The sequence below is a fragment of the Onychostoma macrolepis genome, chromosome 15 (genome assembly GCF_012432095.1).
Source record: "Onychostoma macrolepis isolate SWU-2019 chromosome 15, ASM1243209v1, whole genome shotgun sequence".
Taxonomy (NCBI): domain Eukaryota; kingdom Metazoa; phylum Chordata; class Actinopteri; order Cypriniformes; family Cyprinidae; genus Onychostoma; species Onychostoma macrolepis.
This window is the reverse complement of record NC_081169.1, coordinates 8,976,585-8,999,182: the sequence shown is the minus strand read 5'-3', so window position 1 is coordinate 8,999,182 and position 22,598 is coordinate 8,976,585. Positions and strand designations below refer to the sequence as shown.

At 35.6% G+C, this 22,598-nt stretch overlaps 1 protein-coding gene across 1 annotated transcript in view; it reads right to left on the bottom strand.

The window, feature by feature from the left end:
* Positions 1-22,356, bottom strand: part of tnfrsf19 (tumor necrosis factor receptor superfamily, member 19) — a 35,771-nt gene extending 13,415 nt beyond the window's left edge. Inside the window, exons 1-6 of the mRNA XM_058744682.1 lie at positions 22,339-22,356; positions 22,055-22,255; positions 20,839-20,931; positions 20,555-20,665; positions 7,891-8,069; positions 5,542-5,627 (exon numbers count right to left, since the gene is read on the bottom strand). Of these exons, the coding sequence (XP_058600665.1) occupies positions 5,542-5,627; positions 7,891-8,069; positions 20,555-20,665; positions 20,839-20,907 (445 nt within the window). The 5' untranslated portion in view covers positions 20,908-20,931; positions 22,055-22,255; positions 22,339-22,356. The remainder of the gene's footprint in view (positions 1-5,541; positions 5,628-7,890; positions 8,070-20,554; positions 20,666-20,838; positions 20,932-22,054; positions 22,256-22,338) is intronic.
* Between the last annotated feature and the right edge of the window lie 242 nt (positions 22,357-22,598).

The following is a 22,598-nucleotide window of genomic DNA, read 5'->3' as shown; positions in this document are numbered from 1 at the left end:
GAATGCAAAGTTTCTTGAGAGAACAAAACAAACAAAAAAGTATTGAAATAGAATTTTTCCTCTCATCTCATATTTTTTCTGCATCATCTCCTTATCCCATTTCTCTTCTCTTTACCCTAGAATTTCTTTCTGAAGGCAATAAATTGCATGTGTGCATTTAAGTGCGAAATCACATAAAGAACCAGAATTCAGTTTGCTCAGAGTGGTACTTCTATCTACAATGTCATGTCTCAATGCCAGCAAATCTGGCCCAGCTGTGTGCTGTCCTCCTTTCCTTCACCTCCCCCAAAACCAAAGCCTTTCCCCTCTTATCAGCTGCCCACAGCTGCAGCAAACACAGACAAAGGGCGGCCCTTGAAAAGATCTCACCTGCTGATACTATCGCTGCTCTGCGCTCCATGAGCCAATAGACTGTTCTCTTTGATATGTGCGCCTGTTGACTTTAGAGAATGCCACACTCAAACACATGGCCTTGAGCCCGAAACAACTGTGGGGTGTGTAGTATAGAGGACTGTGTTGATCCCGAGATTCCAAGCGGGTTGCTGATTAAACGCTCCACATAAGAGCCACCATTATTCACTTCATTAGTTGCCATGGTTGGGGCTTTTATGCTGGTGGGGATGGCTTCTGTTCTATAACCTAGTGATCGTCCTCGCTGTCTAACATAGGCAGCATCATAACCCAAGTGGAACCACACAAGAAACTCTACATGTCACAAAAAAGCATGTAAAATGCACAGGACACTCGATTCACAGCTCAGTAGAGTTTAAAGTTAGCATGCTAGTAAGCTAACAGCATTCTAGCCAAACCATACACATACTAGGTAACACTTTCCAATTGTAAAAATATTATTATTAATAATAATAATCATTATAAATTGTTTTTGATTATGGCCTAGAACAAGAACAAGAATACAATATAATATTTATACAGTATATATTTAACATAACAGTATATATTTATTATTATTAATACATGTATTGCTTTTATTATCTATAATGTTATATTCACTTACAATTAGGTCTGTCACAATAATCATTTTGTGCTGATTATTGTCATAAAAATTAAAATTGTGATTAACGATTGAATTCACGTCAGTTTTGTTTATGTTCATGCCTAATAATGTTTTTCATATATAATACAATAATTAAATTATTTATTTTAAAATAAATATTTATAATATTTATATAATTAACTATTTATAATATAATGTGATATAACTATTTTTCAATATATTTTTCCTTTTTGGATGGCAAAATGTGATTGAAATTTAAACCGCACAATTTTTGCAGTTATAAAATAAATTATATGTATTATATTAAAACAGACAATTAATCAATAATTTTGACAGGCCTGCTTATAACAACATCAACAACAATGATAATAATAATAATAATCTGTTTTCAGTATTATATCATATATGTTGTATATACTTGTGTAATTACGTATATTTCTTTATTATATTTTTATTACAGTATAATATAATACTACTTCTGTTATAAAATACTACTATATTTACTTACATCTGTATTTACTTTATTCAATTTAATAATTTTGCAATACTTAATAATAATAATAATACAATATTATATAATATACCTGTATACATTAATATTAAATATTTATACTAACAACTATAATAATAATAATAATAACCCAGTATAATTATACAGTATTACATAAATACACTTTAAATACTTGTGTATGTTATATTTGTAGTATATTAATATATTTGTAGTAATAGTCAACAATACATTTGTATGGGTCAAAATTATAGATTTTTCTTTTATGCCAAAAATCATCAGGATATTAAGTAAGGATCATGTTCCTTTAAGATATTTTGTAAATTTCCTACCGTAAATATATCAAAACTTAAATTTTGTTTAGTAATATGCTTTGCTAAGGACTTCATTTGGACAACTTTAAAGGCGATTTTCTCAATATTTCCATTTTTTGCACTCTCAGATTATGTTTTTGTATTATTATTATTACCACAAGTTTAGATATCATTAACAGTTTTTACCAATACTTCAATGCAGGTCTTGGATCAGAGCGGTTTTTCTTGTGTACTGTTAGTTTTTGCTTTTAATCAGAGGATTGTCTTTTATGTGCTTCATCACTCGCACCCCAGACTAATCAAATAAGTCCATCAGTGACCCACAAGCCACACGAGACTCCAAGATGAAAGCCATCGCTAATTATGATCTTTGGGCTGAGCCAATGTGATGTAATCCCCTTCAGGTCAAATTCCAAACCACTCAAATACTTTCATACTCCTGCGGTTCAAGCTCTCTTCAATATGAAACAGAGATTCACTACATAAAAGATCTTCCCATGACTGAACAGCACCACGATGAAAAATACATCCAAGTACAGCACAGCAACGGTCTCTTTCAGGAGGGTCTACAATCAGTAGCTTTGGTCTTGAATCCAAGTCAAAGTTAAAACAGAGGTGTTCGCAAAAGCAAAAATGCCAGCTTATATTACTCTCACCCATTACCGGCCCAGCAGCCGCCCGGCTCTCATGTGACCCCTTCATAAATTGGCTTCACATCAGTTCAGATGCTTAGATGGGACAGCTGTGAGGGGCTTTGCCAAATATTTAGAGCTATCCCATGACAAGAAAAGACAGCAGCAGATGAAACACATTAAAGCAGCTAGAGGAACCCATAAAATGCTGTTTTCTTCCTTTCGCTCTCAGGATGGGCCAAGGAGACCGGAGTGTTTCTGGATTTATGGTCTCTTCCTCGCACAGCTGCGTGTTCGCCCCGGGCCGACGTGGGGGCCATTAAAACCAACAGGCCTTTGAGTTTTCACCACCCTCTGTCAGATAATGCCAGAGGAGAGGAACGGTCTGGAGTCCTTTCATCCGTTTGCACGCACAATGGGTCAGAGCAGCTCTGAATACCTGCACCGGTTCTGGTCCTGAAGTCAAGCTACAGATGAAAATGATGATCTTTTTAGTTCAAAAACAAAGGAAAATATACTGTAACTCAAAACCTTCGTCGCCAGTCCAAAAAGAACATTTATTAAAACTTGGCTCTGACATCTACAACTTTTTAAAACTTTCCTAACACATGACAACCAACAATTACATGTCAACTGTTTGGCATTCAGACACTTGTTGTGTGCTGAAATGCACTATACTTCTGAATAGCAAAGAAATACTTAACGTAGTTACCAAGGTATCATTTTATCTTCTGTATGAAGCCTCTTTATTTTATTTTATTTTATGTATTATTTTATTTTATGTACTATTTTACTTTCTGTATTATTTTATTTTATGACAATTATTATAATCTATGGTAGCTATAAAAATAATTTATGGTAGCTATTAAAAGAACAACTCAATGTAGTAACCATATGTACATATTTATTTATTTATTCATTCATTCATTTGCTGTTAGACATACTTTATGTAGTAACCAAGAAAATGTATTTTTAATTTTAAATTCTTTATTTTATTTTATGTACTATTTTACTTTCTGTATTATTTTATTTTATGTCATTCAATAATTTGTGGCATTAATTACAATTTATGGTAGCTATTAAAAAAGGACTCACTGTAGTAGCCATATGTACACTGTAAAAAGTGATAAGTTGACTTAACTTAAAAAAATTGAGGAAACCCGTTGCCTTAAAATTTTTAAGTAAATGATAATTAAAAAAAATAAGTTAAGGGAATTATCAAGTTCATTTAGCTTTTTCTTTTTTTTTTTAACTATTTACTTAATAATTTTAAGGCAACGGGTTTCCTCAATTTTTTTAAGTTAAGTCAACTTATCACTTTTTACAGTGTACGTACTTATGTATTTATTTATTTATGCATTTACTTACTAAATTATAAATTCTTTATTTTATTTTATGACAATTATTATAATCTATGGTAGCTATAAAAAATAATTTATGGTAGCTATTAAAATAATTACTCAATGTAGTAACCATAATTATGCACATACATAGTTATTTAGAAAGTACTAACCAAGAAATTTCCTTTTTTAATTTTAAATTTTAAATGCTTTATTTGATATTATTTTATTATTTTTGATGGCAGTTATTGAAAGAAATCATTTTAAATTCCGTATAAAGCCTTTTACAGATTATCACTTATTGTTGTTGCTGTTTTTGCAACAACAACAAAAAAGTTTAAATGGACATTTAAAAAAAAAGAAAAAAAAAAAAGAAAAGTTAATCGGCAATAGCCTCGTGGGCAGAGTGCTGAGATATAACGCAGCTGTGCTTGGGGTGTCCCGAGTTCGATCCCGTGCCCTTCTCTCTCTCCCACTTCACTTCCTGTCAATACTTAACTGTCCTATCACAATAAATGCCAAAAATAAATCTTAAATAAAAAAAAGCTAAACATTTTTTTTTTTTACCCTTTATAGCTAAACAAAGAACATACTGGTGTCCTCTACTACTAAAATTAACCAAACATCATAGTGCATGACGATTACATAACAAGCCAGAGTTTACACAGAGATCAAATTCTTCACACGCAGGGGTCGAGCTGACCTGTGCATCTACAGGACATCTTTCCATGTATCTGGTGCAGGAGTGTTAGACGTGGCCCAAACTCTGCTCTCCAAACGCACTGCCAATCCCCACATGCAGCAGCTGCAAACATCTAGAACCTCTGGAAGTTATAAGATCCCCACGACTCTCCCTGCGTATCTGCCAGACACACTAGCTTCTGTACAATGTCCCTCAACGGTGGGTAAAATGAGCCCAATTAGCACCACAGACTGCTGGAGAACAATGCGCTGCTTTGTGAAACACTACGTACCCAGTGTGTGTTTGCAGAAGAAAGCCATGCAGTTTCGCAGTGAGTTATGTTTATTACCTTTGCCTGTGTTCTGACTTGTAAAAAGAGGCATTTATTTGATTGTAAAACTGCTGTATGAATCACCAAGACTGAGTGGGTCGTCATCTCACAGATTATTATTAATGCAACTGTTTGTATGATAGCCCCTTTTAAAGGATTACCCTAAAAAAAAAATCTGTCATCATGTACTTGATTATGTATGTTTTTTTTATTCAAGTGGAAAAGAAGTGAGACTATGGACCTCCAAAAATTGACAAAAACACCATAAAAGTCAGAAGTCATCATTTACTAATAATCTTGCCCTCCGCATTCGCACATATTCAAACTGGCACGTTGCATTCAGTTAAGAGACATGGAATATAGTGCACAAGTCAATGGTTGTGAAGGTATGGGAAATAGTGGCTAGGACGTGTGTGATGGCCCATGGGTTAAGAATGTCATGAAAGGAAGAATTAAGGAAATGTTATAGCTACAACTAAAGCCAAAAAAAAAAAACTATTCTAAATATTAATTCAAACTATAATAACACCACATGAGAGTAAATGATTAAAGAAATTTCACTAAACAACCTTTTAAGAACATTCAAATCAACTATAACTGTGATCTGCTGCTGATATATTTTTTCCCGAGGAAATTAATGCATTGGATTTTTTTTTCCTCAAGGATTGAAATGCCTTCTAATAGGTTTGCTTTCAGCAGTAATAAATAAATGTGCTTACAGTGTGGTTCATATGGTGGTGGCGGATCTCCACACGGGATGCACTCCATATCCTGGAATCCACTCAACTTCGTCTTTCTGTAAAATCTGAAAGAATAAAATGCATATTTATTTATTTGCAATAATATTATTATAAATAATGCATTATTTGTTTTGGGGTTTGACAATCAATTCAAAATTGTAATTAATTACATCATATAACAATTCAAAATTCAAATGATATTGCATACCTAACCATTCAAAAGTTCTGGGTCAGTTTTTTTAAGAAATTAACACTTATATGCACCAAAGAGGCATTGAATATCTCAAAAGTGACAGAAAAGACATGTATAATGTTATAAAAGATTTATTTTTCAAATAAATGCTGCTCTTTTGAACTTTGTATTCATCAAAGAATCCAAAAAAAAAAAAAAAAATTGTCAACGTTGATAATAATAATAAGAATCAGTATATGAGTCATTTCGGAAGGATCATGTGAAAATTTAGACTGGAGTAATGATGCTGACAATTCAGATTTTCATCGAAGGAATAAATTGTATATATTCAAACAGAAAATGATTTTATATTACAATAATATTTCATAAACATTACTGTTTATACTGAATTTTATATCAAATAAATGCAGCCTTGGTGACCATAAGATTTTTTTTTTCCTAACCCCAAACTTTTGAACAATATTCGCTGAAAAAAAAAAACACCAACTGAATATAATTCGAAGACATACCATTATTGTTGCAGGCGATTAAACAACTGGATAAACAAAAAGTGGCTTTAAAAGTCAAATACAATTAAAAGTCTACAGTAATCCATTTTACAATAGACTTAGGGGTGTTTACAAAAGACTTTTATTTTCTGTGATATTTTTTATTTGTTGGATTATGTACACATGCATTCCATCTTGCTGCTTTTCAATTGAATTTCTCTGATAGCAGGAAAACCCCTTATTTACATTGAGGCAAGAGTTATTTGATTAAGCATTGACTAATGAATCAGCATTGAGGGAAAACTATCCAATACAATATGAGAAATATTCCAGCAGCAGTTACAGTAACAAGCCTAAGAACACATTTTTCTAAAATGATGTAGATGAACTTTGAAGGTAATGTGAAGAGTTGCCTTAAGCATGTCGTATACTGTGCCAAAGCACTTAATTATGGGTAATCAAAAGTTATTAAGAAACTTATCTGGTGGAAGCAGGATGCTGCTGTGGGGAAACTAGTAACTCTTGCAGCGATAGCGAAAAGCAGGTCTTTAAAAACCTGACATGTTTTAGCTTCTAGGGCATGTCTGGGCCTTGAGTCTATTTCTCTGACCTGGACTTTAAACTCAGAAATCTTCGGCTTCGATTGCGACCGGAGGGCGAAAGTGCAGGTAAATACACTCTTCAAAATGAAGGTTCTTTTTTTGGCATTGATGAAGAACCTTTAACATCCATGGAATCTTTCTGTTCCCCAAAGGTTCTTTATAGTGGGAAAAAAATGTAAAAATAAAGTTCCAAAAGGAGGTTTTCATAGCAATGCCATTTTTTTCTTAGTGTAAAGAACATTCTAACAATCTAAAGGGCCTTTCTTACACTATAAACAGATAGATTACTTACAAATTGTAATCCGTTACTGATTCCAAATTACATGACAAAAATTGTAGTTAGTAACATAAACCATTACATTACGCATTTTAGGTATAACCAGACTACTTTTAGATACTAATTACTTTAGATACTAATTACTTGTTTTTCACATTGATTTAAATAAAATTATCTTGTACCATATTGATATAAAATACAAAGAGTATAAGAAAATATATTCCATTTGTTGTTATCATTATAACAACATGAAGTGCATTAAATATTACGCAAAGGTTTCACTTACTGGAAAAAACTCTAATATTTGATGTTTATCTGCATGTCATGTGACTATAACCAACATCAGAGAACCATGAACCTGTAATCCATAAAAAAATAACTGTAGTCTGATTACGAGTATTTTAAAATGTAATTTAATCTAAACACAAGTGCATAATTTTTGGAATCTGATTACGTAATCCAGATTACATGTAATCCCACAAAGAATCTTTTGTGGAATATAAAGATTCCGTGGATGTTGAAGGTTCCTCATGGAACCATCAATGCAATATAAAACCTTTATTTTTATTAAAATGTCCATCACGCTAAAAAAAAAAAAAAAAAGAACTGCTCACTGAAAGGTTTTTGGGGAACCCAAAATGCTTCTCCTACAGCATCGCTGTGAAAACCCCCTTTTGTAGCTTTATTATATTCTGACTTAAGCTTGCGGTTTCTGAAAACGCCCATCGTCCTTTATTCTATACAATTGCGTTCCTATGGCTGACTCACCCGGGCAGGCAGTCTCCGCATACGGCGTTGCTGGTGGTGGAGCAGTTCCCCTTCTGGAAGCGGTTGAGGAGGGAACAGTCCAGACAGGGCTTGCATTTCTGCAGGCTGCGGTCCTCTTTGAAGCGACTGGCTCTGCAGGGCACACACTGGGCATCCTCCCCATAGCCAAAGCCACATTCCTGCGAGGATTAACGGAAGATATCTCACTGCCGAGGAAGGGAAGGGCGAGGGAGAGCGGCGCTAAAGAAAAGCGCCAATGTGGACTAACAAGAGGCCAAGATGAAATAATGATCACAGTGTGTGTGTGTGTGTGTGTGTGTGTGTGTGTGAGATCCCCCCGCTGAACAAAGGCCAAGCTTCTTTTCAGAGAGTCTATCTTACACAGGCAATAATCTCCCTGACTCTCACGGGATCAATGAACAGCCTTCTGCTCCGGGCCCCCGAAGGGCTCCGCATTTGAATCAGAAAGGCCCACGGGGACGCCCATTGTTGGTTTATTGGGAGTTTATTGCAGAGGTTTTGTCGGGCCTCTCTTCGGCTAAAGTGTGTGTGAGAGATATTGATTTTGAGAGGTTTTGGTAAGCGTAACGAGGAAAGAGAAGAAATCCCTTAAACTAAATGATTTGAACTGAGATTAAAGATTTGAAGTTTTAGTACTGCAAACACAAAAGATTTAAGTTTGCATATATAATGTTTGCACAATAAACTTTGCTTTCTCTGTTCATTTCTAACCACAGAATCAGGAATGCACACTGTAAAAAAAAAAAATGTTTTACCAGCTTCAGCAGATTTTTGAGTTTGCTCAACTTATTTTTGTGGGAGATTCTCAAATTGTTGTTGTATAAACTTAAAACGACAAGTTGAGAAAACTCAAAAATCTGCTGAAGCTGGTTGCCTTAAAATTTTAAGTTGGCTCAACTTTTTTTTCTTTTTTTACAGTGCACCCACATTTCAATATTAAATTAAAATGATAAAATTTAATTATAATATAAATCAAATTTTGCCACTCAAATTTATATTTATTTTATAAGTTTTACATATTATAAATAAATTATGCATTATGAATAAATCAGAAGATAAATATATTTCTAATCTAAAAATATATAAAAGATTAAAGATAAATTAATTTAAAACATTTATTTTTAATTAAATGCAAAAGAGACAAAGAGACAGTAAAAATGTTTTAAAAATTACAAAAAAAATAAATAAATAAATGCATTTGAACTTTCTCTTTAACAAAAATGTTCAGTTTCCACACAAAAAAATATTAAGCAGCTGTTTTCAACATTCATAATAACAATTAAAAATGTTTCTCAAGCAGCAAAATAGCATATCTGAATAATTTCTAAAAGATCATGTGACACTAATGACATAAAACATCACAGGAATAAATTCCATTTTAAAATATATATTAAATATTATTATTAAAAATAAAAAGTTTTTTTAAGTTGTGATAATATTTAGCAAAATTGCTGTTTTTACTGTATTTTTGATCAAATAAATGCAGCCATGGTGAGTATAACACACTTCTTTCAAAAACATTATAAATCTTAGTGCATATACAATAGAAACTGTAGTATACATTTGTGTATGTGTGTGTGTGTAGCTAATTAAAATTGTTAAAAATGTAAATGTGTAAAATGAAGTTGACTGAAACGTGACAAAATCTAGTATACAGTAGATGTCAGTTTCTCCAAACTACTTTAGGCCTCATGTTCTTTAAGAAAAATGTATTTATTCATTCATTCACTCATTCAGGGATGAAACATGACCCAGACATGTTCTTGACAGGTTTCGTGAGATTCACCCAGAAAAGTGATCTATGTAAATACGCAAATCCAAATCATGAAAGAAGCCTGAAGAGAGGTCTCAATGTCTAGCTGTGGGGTCGAGAAGAATTCTCAGCACTCTTGAATAAAACAAGACAACACCCTTTGCATTGTTCCCTAAATACAGGCCTATTTCATTTCAATACAAGCTCTAAAACAGTGCAGTTTGTGTAATAATATGAGGCAGATTGTACAGAACACATGCAACGTCTAAGCAAAACATGACAAAGAGACCACAGGGAAAGTGTCTGAGCATGACTAAATGAGGATTATAACAATAGAACAGAATACAGTTGTATTTTGCTCACAAATGAGACAGAAAATTCATCTGGGAAGATGTTCTAATGGGTTTAGAATGGCCTTTCTTCGAACTGTGACGAACAGGCGTGTTTTTGTACAACATGTTGGACTTTTACGTTTTGCCACATTGAGTTTGACATTAAGAAGTGAAATGTAAGCAAACCTTTCTTTTTTCCAGGCTCCAGGATCTAAACTGAAATCTTAAGTGCCGCTTAATTAGCATTACTCAGTACAGCCTTCACCCCCCCTCCTGGTCCACCCACTTCAATAAACAATACCACAGTCTTTTCAAAACTCTACTGACAATAATCAATCTGGAATACGCTTGTTTGTTTTTAATCCTTTCCACATTGATATAATTCTTGGGAATCTTGCAGGGATACATTCAGCTTTCACTGAGCCAGATTTCTCAAACCATAAGTGAAGCAAAGCTTTATGGAATTCAAATAACGCCTTATGCAACCATCCAACAGAATTCATCAATCAAGACATTTATCAATGAAACCCACCAGCAATGTGACACGAATTCAAAACACAGAGTTTCCAGTCTAGTTCTGACTAAAAGTTCTCATGTTCTTTCTTGATTCGTGTCAGCTAGAGGAACAATAGTTCGTGCAAAAATGAAAATTCTGTCATCATTTACAAACTTCATTATGAGAGCGAATGCAGAATATCTGGAACCAACTGACACAAATGAGTTTTGACATACAGGGTGCAGCAAGATTTCTGCTGAATGACTTCGAGTTCATTTCTCACACAAAGCTATATTGTATGGCATCAGGAATGTAGTGCACACAAGTCATCTTGATTGCTTTTAAAGTACTTTTTATAGTCCTGTATTTCACAATTTGGTTCAATGTAAATTTTTCAAAAATCTCTTTTGAGTTCCACAGAAAAAAAAAAAAAAACTATTGTTTTAAAAGTACACATTTATTTTACACAAGTTTATTTTTATTTGATAAAATAATACAAATATAGATATTGTGAATTTATTTTTACAATTTAAAATAACCATTTTCTATTTTAATATAAACTACCAGTCACAGGTTGGAAATTAATTAATACTGTAAAATAATATAATTAATTTTATAATAAATTATAAAATCCTAATATAATAAAATTATGTATTATTTATAAAAGAAATAATAATACTGAAAAATGTTAATATTGTAAAATATTGTTACAATTGAAAAAAGTTTATAGATGAATATATATTTTAAAATATATAATTAATATAAATATATAAATAATTTATATATAAAAATGTAATTTTTTCCAGTGATGGCAGAGCTGAATTTTCAACAGCCAACAGTCTTTAGTGTCACATGCTCAGTTATAATCAGCTATTATTGGTCCTCAATTATTACTGGTTATTATCAAAGTTGAAAACTTAATATTTTTGTGGAAATTATGCTAAATTTAAGGATTCTTTCTTGACCATAAAGTTAAAAAGAACAGACTTTTATTTGTAATATAAATCTTCATTTGTTTCATGCTTCATTATAAATGTCTTTACTGTGACTTTTGGGTAATTTCATGTGTCTTTAGAATAAAAGTTTATTTTTATTTTTTTATACTTACTGCAAATTTACAGATTGGTACAGTATTACAGTAAAAAGACTAAGCAGCACAACAGTTTTCAACATGGATAATAATAAATGTTTCTTGAGCACCAAATCTAAAAATGACATTACATAAAAAAAATATTAAATATATTAAAATAAAAATAAAAACAGTTATTTTAAATTGTAATAATAATATAACAATGTTAACTGTAAATAATAAATGCAGCCTTGGTTAGCATAAGACACTTCTTTCAAAAACACTAAAAAAATCTTTATTAACTTTAAAAAAAAAAAAAAAAAAAAAAAAGTGCCCCTTGAACACTTCTTGACATCTTAGAAATCTGTCCTAAGATGCTTCTTCAACTTTATAAACAGCACAAACTGTAACCGTGATCCATTAAACAAACAATCTCCTCAAACAATCCCGTTCCCACCAGTCGCATTCCAGCAGAGGAGCGTCATGCGGAGAAAAGTGAGAGGACCTTTGATATCACCCTGCACTATTGTTTTTTTCCCAGCTGCCCCTTCCCAAGTCAGGTCACCCTTACCCGCCTGCATTTCCACCACACTGAGCTGGATTAGAGAAGAAGCTCATATATCATTAACGTGGAGATCGGCTTCAAACAGGGGCCTTCTTTCTACACCGCGATCCAGTTTCCCAGCTTGGGCACACATGGATTACTGGCCTGCGTGAGAGAGCCAGTGACAAGAGCTCTCCACAAAGCCTGGCCCGGGGATCAGACGGGGTTCGGCCACTGTTAGAGAAGACCGATTTGGCTCTCTCAACACAGGCCCTCCAAAGACTGCATAGGCTGCCTGAACAGAATGACAGCTGTTGTTGCCTGGCCGCAGCCCATATAAGACCTTCCTCTCCAGCAGGGCATGAAGGACCGGGGGGGACGGTGAATAAAAGAGGTATGGTCACTCCGTTTAAAGGCATGATGGCATTCCCGGAGAGATAATCAACAACAGAGCAAAGGGGGGAAGAGAAATCTTAGGAGCTCTGTTACCCCCTGTGGTTTGTCTGTTGGAGTGTGCTGCTGAGATCTTCTAGTGTTTAGAAGTTCAAACAGATAGCTGGACCTGAGATAAAAGCCGTTCAGGCTCCCAAATACAGCTCAGAATGCGTCTGCGTGTCAGAGCTGTGGCTTAGTAGTTTTCACTGTGGTGCTAATATAGGTAGTAGGAGTTTGAATCTGGCTTGCAACATTTCATAATCCAAACTGGACATCAGATATAAGCCAATGAGGATTCAGGCTCCCACATATGCCTCTGAAAGTGTCTATGCGTCAGAGCTGTGGCTTAGTAGTTTTCAATGTGAGCTATGGTGCTAATGTAGGCAGTAGGAGTTCGAATCTGGCTCACAACCGTTCCTGATTCTGTTTCTCCCAACATTTTCTGTCCTGTCCCTGTTATCATTTCAATAAAAAATGCCACAAGTGGAATGTGTCTACATGTCAGAGCTGTGGCTGAGTAGTTTTCACTGTGAGCTGTGGTGCTAATATAGGCAATATAGGTTCAAATCTGGCTTGCAACATATCATAATCTTAGCTGAACATCAGTTATAAGACAAGGAGGACTCAGGCTCCCGAATATGGCTCTGAATGTGTATATTTGTCAGAACTGTGGCTTAGTATTTATTACTGTGAGCTGTGGTACTCAAAAGAACAAGTAGAGTTTGAATCTGGCTCGCAACATTTATTTATCCTATTTCTTCCAACATGTTAAATTTTTCCCTGTTATCATTTTAATAAAAAAAATGTCAAAAGCAAAAAAATCTAGCGTCAGCGTTAGTTCTGTCAAGTCACGTTAGTCAAGCTTGCATCAGCTGACCTCAGCTGATCCACATCTACCTATAGGGATGCGACACCTATCACAGCACTCATAAGGTCCATCAGTATTATCACCAGCTTCGCGTTGCTCAATAGCTAATTAATGGCGAATTCGCCAGGCAGACACCATCATCTCAGAACTAGGAACTGTGCAATCGGGTATTTAGCGAGAGGATTCGTTCCTCTTATGGATTTGACCTTGATTCATTCAAGTTTGTTAACTTGAACACGTGCTTTCACAGCGGGGTTAAGTTGTGTACGATTTTCCTCACACATTCAGGGATAAATGGCAATAACTCCAATACGACTTGCCCTAAAAATTCTAAAACAGTATTACCGCCAAAAAGGCAAAGCTGATAATGTTTCTCATCATTATTTCACTTGCTATAATAGGCACTGCAACAAGCATGCTTGTTACAACAAGCTGTTGTAACGTGCATTAACCGCTCTTGGCGAACCGTTAGTAAGGGACCATGGGGAAAGTGCAAGTGTTTTGCGCATTGATGCCCAATCCGGAAGTTAGCATTGCTTCACGCATTGCTATATATTTATATGGACTCCATGAGTTATGTGATCTTCATTCCCCACATGAAGAGATCAAGCATCCACGTCCCAGCTGGCTATGTTTCATTCCCCATTCACCGCTGAAGGTCTTCAGGAAGCTAAGCTAATTTCCTTTTTAATGCTCTGAGATTATTGGCAAAATGCTTGCTAAGGCTATCTGCATTGCTTAGACTGCATTGTTTTCAGTGAAGTGCTCGTGCTAAGCTTATGTGATCACACAGACAATGTGCCTTACTTCTGATTGTTGGGAGCATGCTTGTTCCTAAGCTGTCTGTTTTTTTTAGGGAGCATGCTTGTTCCTAAGCTATCTGGTTGTTATTGGGATCACGCTTGTTCTTAAGCCTATCTGGTTGTAAGTGAGAACATGTTGCTTAAGCTTTTCAGGTATTGGCAGCATACTCGTTAGGTCATCTGGTTAAGGGCAACATGCTCGTGGCTATGGCTTATGCGGGTTTTTGGCAACATTCTTGTTCATTCATTGGGTAAGGGCTACATGCTTGTTGGTTAAGGCTTTGAGATTTTCTCTTTCATTTTGTGTTGGGGGGTATGGCATATGGTTTTGTTTTGGGGGGTTATTGTTGCTCTCCCTGCTCTTATCCATGCTAGGCTGCATGGATGCACAGGGAGTTCTTGCCCAAAACAGAACCATACCACCAATCCAAACTGTATGCTAACTATCAGTCATCTTTGACGATAGTGTTCCTGACAGAAATCTAGCATCAGCGTTAGTTCTGTCAGGTCACGATACACTGTTAGACATTTCTGTAATTTCCACAGTTATTTACTGTATATCACCCAGTTTAATACTGCAAATTCCCTTTACAGTAAATAACTGTAAAGACCCCACATACAGAGACTTACTGTATTTTTTAAAATTGATGTATACTACTGTAACGGTCTCTTTGGCGCCATTATACTGAGGTCGTTTTATTTTCCTCATTTCTTACATTTGGATTGACACAATTTGCCCTACACCGTGTCTACAACTCCGCAACAGCTTGAGACTGACTACTGGATGTGTTACATCGCTTCTAATGATTGGAAAATCCATTTGTACTTCGTGTCAGAAACAGCGCAAGCACTTGGAGTACATCTGTACATCAGAAATATACCAGGGCATCACATTACTGTCCGCATCCACTGTAGATAGTATATATAATGGGTTCTATATTGCTTTTTTTATCGAGTCGCGCCTCGCCACGCCACTCGCGTCCGAGGGAGACACGGAAGCACCGGGGCAGCGCCGCGGGTTTTTCCTGGGGATGAACCCGCGAGAGTGGGAGAGCTCCGGAGAACATCTACGCTGTGTGTCGATGCACCTTGCGAGAGAATTAGACCAGCAAGCAAAGTAAAAATATATGTACGTTTGTCTGTGGGTTTGTGTCAGATTTTTGCACACCAGTTTAACCCATAGTAACATTTACTCGTCAACATGGCGGTTACAGAACTTTACCATGGTAAACTGCGCTGTCGTTTCAAACAACTTTTGTCATCTTATTGAATTAAGTTACCGAATTAAAATGGTTTTTAACGAGCAACGCTTATCTTATATTAACATTAGGTTAACTAATGTGAAATTTAGTTCAGGTGTTAGTAGTTAATGTTGGCCAGTAGCCTACTGGGGAAATAAAATCATATGTTAGCTAGGTTAAACAAGTTTTATGGCTAGCTGCCTTTCTAGTTTTAGAATTAGTTTGTTATAGTTTTTAATGGAATTTAAAATTTACTGCATTTTTTTTTTTGTATTTGTGTTTTAAAGGCAACTGCAATGAAGCATCAAGAAAGACATGAGCATGCCCGCCACCCTGAGACTGATAATTCATGGTAAGAGAACAACTAGGGTTTTGAGAGATTAGTGTATTCTATATGAGGTTTGCCTTTTAAAAGTGTGCTATTTCTTCTACTTGTTTTTCAGAGAAGACATTTCTGTCAAAGTGGATGGTGAGCAAAGATGGTGGCCACGTTTTGGAGCAGCACCTGGGTTTTGCAGATAGCTATGTATTCTTTGGCTGCTTGTCATTTTTCCCCATTATGTTTTTGTTGCCTAAAGATTCTTTGTGAGGATGAATCCAGAGGACACAACATAATGCACTGCAAAACGTCCAGCATTGGAAGTCTGTATTTTTAAGTGTTATACATGCAATGTTTTAAATAAAGAATTTGATATTTTGTAATTATTGTGTCTGTTTTAATTGAATGCCAGTAGTACCTATGTAGAGTAAAAATAAAATGAATTCTATATAAAAATTATAAAATCTAATGAAATCTATATTAAAATTAATGAATTACAGTAGTATACTGATAGATCAAATAAAGTTTGCTACTGTAAATCTTTAATTACAGTAACTTACTGGCAACAGTGTTGCCAGTAAGTTACTGTAAAAACCCTTTGAAATGTCTAGCAGTGTAGTCAAGCTTGCATCAGCTGACTCTCAGCTGATCCACTACCAATAGGGATGCGACACCTATCACGGCACTCATATATAAGGTCCATCAGTATTATCACCAGCTTCGCATTGCTCAATAGCTAATTACCCTCCTCCATCCCCAACTCCTCCTCTGTCAGTCAGGATTCAGCCTTCTGATTCTCCTTTGAATCAGACTAATTTCTAAAATGTTACATTAAATTACTAAACTTTAATGATATCTGCAAAACACTTTATGTTGGTTCTGTTCCGTTTACCCTGGGGGGTTATTGCTGCTCTCCCTGCTCTTATCCATGCTAGGCTGCGCAGGGAGTTCTTGCCCAGAACAGAACCATACCGCCAATCCAAACTGTATGCTAATTGTCAGTCATCTTTGACGATAGTGGTCCTGACAGAAGTGTATATGTGTCAGAGACATGGCTTAGCAGTTACTGCTGTCAGCTGTGGTGCTCATAAGAGCAGTGGCAGTTCAAATCTGGTTCGCAACATTTCATAGTTGGATGTAAGAAAAAAGCCAATGAGGATTCAGGGACCCAGATGTGGCTCTGAATGTGTTTTTATGTCAGAGCAGTGGCTTAGTAGTTAGCACTGTGAGCTGTGGTGTTTACAAGGGCAACAAGAGTTTGAATCTGGCTTGCAACATTTCCTAAACCTAGCTGGACTTCAGATGAAAGCCCATAAGTATTCAGGCTCCCAAATAGATGTGTCTATGTGTCAGAGTTTAAAAGTCATCACTATGAGCAGTGGTTCTTGTATTGGCACCAGAAGTTCAAATCTCGCTCGCTATTTCTCCCATCATTTCCTGTCCTCTCTTTGTTATTATTTCAACAAAAAGTGTCAAAGGCAGTCACAACACAAACTAATGGTTTTTCCCAAATACACCTCCTGTTTACCATTGGTCAGACAAACAGGCAGAACTGCTCCAATACAATCTATAATAAATAGATTTGGCAGGGGCGTTCAAAAAGTTAGCACACATGCTTAAATTAAGCCGTAGTGCTCCAGAGGGCAATCTGAGTTTAAATCCGACTTGCAACATTTCCTAATCCTGTTTCCTACATCATTTCCTGTCTGCTTCCTGCTACTGTTTTTAAAAAAGTCAAGAGGTCAATACACACTAGATAAGGCCCTAACTAACAGGCATGTTGCAATAAGACGGTGAACAGAACAAACTATTGTCTGTGTGCAGATATTTGAGCAGTACAGTGCAAACTAAATTAAATGTATTTTACACATTATGCAACCTCTAATAGCAGATATGTACACTTTTGCTATAAAATGAAGTTAAGAATGCCACCTCTATTCTTTCCAAATGCCTGTTTTCACAGTCCAGAATCACCCAGGAACAATCTTATCTAAGAGGACTCACCAAACCAGTACCTGCAAGTACCATTTTTCCACTATCTCCAGATCAGATTTGAGTGAGAATGCCAAGCAAAACAGCAGGATTGATGTGTGATAGAGGAGAAAGCTGGATGGAGTAAAGCATGTTCAGACAAACAAGCATTTTGAAGTCAGCATATTTAAAACCCCAAAACACTCTGTTCTGCTAAATTAACCTGAACCTTCCTGTTCATCAATACTTCCTATCAAAGCAAAAAGTGAACTTCTTACTTCACCCAGCAGGTAAGCTTTAAGGGTGAATCTCATAAAACCTGTCAAGAACATATCTGGGTCATATTTCACCTCAAATCAAAAGAAGAAAATAATTATATTTTACTAAAAGAAATTAGCTTTGGGAACATTATAGGATTAAAAAACAGCATTGCATTACATTACAATATGCAAACTTTATTTGAGCTATATGTGAACTTTATTTGTATTTAATTGTCATAAAAATAATGTAACAATGCAAAAAAAATAATTAAAATAATAATAATAATAATAATGATAAAAATAATCATATTTTTTCTTGAAAAAATAACTGAAAGTGAATATAAAATCTATTAAAATGCTAAAATAAGCCCCCAAAAAAGACATTGTTGCTGAGACGGGTTTCATTTAGCATGCAATCCTCCATGATGCTTAGCAGTCAGGAATGTGTGTGAATGTTTATGTGGTCTGTTTTGAAGAAACTGCACATCTGCATAAGGATGAATCCATTGACGGATTGAAAAGATTACTTCCAGAATCATTTAACGAGATCTTAGATCTTTTCAAGGGTGATGGGCAAGACAACTGTAAAACGTCTGTGCTTCTGTCTCAGATGTGAAGCACACTGCATCAAAATGTATATCATACAACATAAAACTTATATTGGAGCTTGTGTTGCAACAGCCCGATCTCACGGCAATTCGTACATATTTTACGAGGTGGCTAATTCGTACGTATTCATACAATTTTTGCCAAATCGTACGTATTTTACGAGTTGCACAATTCATATGAATTTGTACGAATGACCTACACCTAACCCCGCCCCACTGGGATTTAGACAAATCGTACAAAAAAGTGAGATCGTACGAATTCGTACGAATTAGCCACCTCATAAAATACGTACGAATTGGTCGTGAGATAGCATTGTTGCCACGTCACTATTGGCAGGCAATACATAAAACATCATTAAAACACTGTTAATGAAATATTTATATAGTTGTTAGAGTTCACCTGACTGATTCGCTCTCAAATCAAACTGACTGGGTTCTCGAGACACGATGATCTTGATGCATGCAAAATTTTAGAATAACATGATGCTGTGTAAATGATTTCAGCACTTTAACAATTACAAAATGCCTATCAACAAAACTTTATCTTGGCTGTTATCACCTTTCACCTTTTTTTAACAGAAACAGCAAAAGGGCGTCATGTGAACTGTTCTTCTGCTCTTACAAACAAATCATCTGGAAGAGCTTCTGAAATGTCAGACACTAAAACAACAAAAATGTTAAAGTGTTGCTGTTGTTATTACATCTATTCTAAGGTTAAGTGTAATTTGCATAGTAAAAATAATGACTCTTTTCAAACAGGTTTCCCAGCACTCCTCCCATCTGCCATTGGTCACAACAAACAGATAGCCCCACCCCCAAACCTACATCATTGGTTGAGCCACTGATGCTGTTGTTGGGCAGGTCAGGATGTTCAAACAAACAAAGCAATGTTTTGATAACACCACAGAGACCAAGTGCTTAAACTTTTTTGGAAAATAAACCTACTCATACTAGTACCTGCATATTAAACTGGGACAAAAGAAAGTATTTTAACATCGAAACTAAACTAAAGTAACTCAAACACCACATGATATTGTCCTTGGCTCTAAAGAATAGGGTAAACCACAAGTGCTTGAATGGAAAAAGTAGGCAATCATTCACTACCTCCTCAGGCCCCAAAGCATTAATTGGCCGAAAACATCTGAAGCATTGAAGCGTATAACCAATAAGTGTGTGTTCGTGTGTACCAACATGAAAGTCGTGCGGTTAAAAGAAGCATGTGCACTACATTTGTATACATCCAAAAGCCTGATGTACCTGCATTTACCCAGGCATAAACTGTGTAATGATTTCCACACTTCAGAAATACCCCAGACCTCCGTTAAGATTAGGGTTATAGTACAAAACCACGTAATTTTTTAACATGCCGTGTTTACAAGGCCTTGAAATTCTCAGGGGTGGCAATGACATTAAAAGGCTTGAAGGAGAAACAGAAGATTGTGAGCAGAAGTGTGGGTGTAACTGATTAAAGCGTGGCCAGCGCTCTACAAAGGAGAACAGCGGTTTACCCTCTCTCTTTATGAAAAGGAGGAAGCAATAAATAATTGGTCGGGACAAGCCATTCAAAACATTGGCAACCCGTCTTTATTGCTGAACTCTTTGCTTTTGGTCAGTTTGATCTTGAAGTCTTTCATGAACTCTGATGGGAACGCGTCTCTCGGTCCCAGATTTAATCGCATACATGGTCTTTTTTAAAAACAACTCAAAATATAAGCGTCTAAATATATCTGCGTATTAATCTGACTGTGGTAGGTGCAGAACGGAAAGAATTCCAGAATTAAGCTCAATTGGAACCAATTCAAAGGAACAGAGTGCTTTGGATATTATGTCTTGATTTAAGATGTAATCTTTTTAGGAAATTAAAAATACTAGTTTTATATGTGCGGCAATGTTTCAAATTAGGCTAAAACAAAAAATAAATAACCTAGTGAAGAATTGGCAAACCTTGGATAGCTCTTGTCCAGCATCACACTGCCGGCAGGGAATACAGTTTCCAAACTTATCCTTGTATTCCTGTTCCCTGCAATCTCTTCTCTCCTCTGCCATGACTGCAAACTGTGAGGAACATGAATCAAACATGGTTAATTATTCCATAATATCATTGGAGGTTTACCAAATTGGAGTGCAAGTAAATGCAGCCTCGATTATGTAGTGTAAATGGTAGTGTACGGTCATTTAGAGCACATCTCAGAATATCAGTTTTTAAGCAAAAAGTGAACGAAACATACCATAACACACAGTTGAAGGACGAGTATCCTCTGAAGAGGAAAACCGGAGAGGATCAAAGCCCGGGGCATTGTGAAAGGTCTTTCCCACAAACACTGTGAACACAGAAATCCTTTGATGAATGATTAATGGAGGACACTATTTGCGTTATCTTTCCTAACCGTGTGAACACCAAGCAAACAATGATTATTATAAATAAATACCCTTTTTTAATGTTCATAATAAAGCATAATAAAGCTACTGCTTGTTGAAATCAGACATCAAAACATTAGAAATGCTCTGTAGATGTTTAATATTTGAAGAGGTTTAACATTGACTGAGTTGGATACAGATGCCAATAATTAAAAATAGAGTAATATTGGTTGATAATGATCTATCAGACTCAATTTTCGTAGATTTCACCAACATAAACATTCTGGCTTATACTGTTATACTCAGAAAGTATTGTAAATTTAGTTTGGATTATTACATTATAGAGAGAGAGAGAGAGAGAGAGAGAGAGAGAGTTATATTTCTTCTTTTTGACAGTATTAACCAATATGCACTACACATCAAAACATATATTATATGCAAACAACTATATATTGATATTTAACTGTTTAATAATACTGTATGAATCAGAATTTTTTTTTTTATATAAAAACGAATTAATTTGGCTGATAATTAGCCTATTAACTTGTTAGTTATATACTTGATATTCTTTAGACAGAGATCTACTATTATTAGCTATTATTAGCCTATTATTGGCGTTGTTGTTTTTTTGTTGCTTTTGTTGTTGTTGTTATTATAAACATTATAATAAAATTAAGTATATGTGAAAAAGTTGTTGCTTTTTGTCTAGACCCTTTAAATGTTCAATTAAATTCCGCAGTAATTTTAATATTCAAAGATGTAGGCTACTAGTAGGCTACTGGTTGCTTTTGTCGTTATTATTTTTTCATGAAATACTACATTATGTTGCGTTACACGTTTAAACCAGGCTTCAAACCATAATAATGCGTTATACTAGTAAGCAAAATATGGTTACCTTTTTCTATTTGTAACTTTTTAACATGGCATAAAAAAAAGAGAGTGTACTGGGCGAAATAAAATTCGCTCCCTTATATTAATTGTCAGCTATAAGCGTTTAATGTAGTTTTCTGAAGATACAGGCTTTTGGATTCATATCACGCGCGCTCGGTCGAAGCAGCGCTGCAACTGTGTGCAAAACTTTCTTACCGATAATTAACGAGTCGCTCGCGAGATCGCCGTCTCCTACGGAAAACTGTTCGGGAACGGGATGTGATCCAGTGCGCTCGCCGCTGAGGTCTGAACCCGTCCAGAGTCCAGCCCTGAAGTCAAAGCTCAGATGAAAGCCTGCGGTCTGATGCCTGTAATCTGATCTCCCATCAGCATGTGCATCAAAGCTGCAGACACGTCCTGGACAAAAGCGCTTTTAAACTGACTTTTTATTCACTTACACACCTCCATATGTTAATCCGAATACCTGCAAATGCACAGACCCCGTATGAACACAAGAGAAGCCTAACTGCATGATCCCGAGGCAGGCACGGCTCGGTCTTGTGTGATCTGATCTGATCTGATCTGCTGCGCGTGTTTGATGCAGAATTCCCTTTCATCTCAGTGACGTCGCCCGGCGAGCAGTGATTGGCTGGATTGTCTGCAGGCAGAGGAAGCTTTTCACATCGAGATCGATTTCTTGAAATCAAATCTCTTGCATTCACTGGCTCCAAAAAGAGTATTTGAAGCACACTGGAGTCAC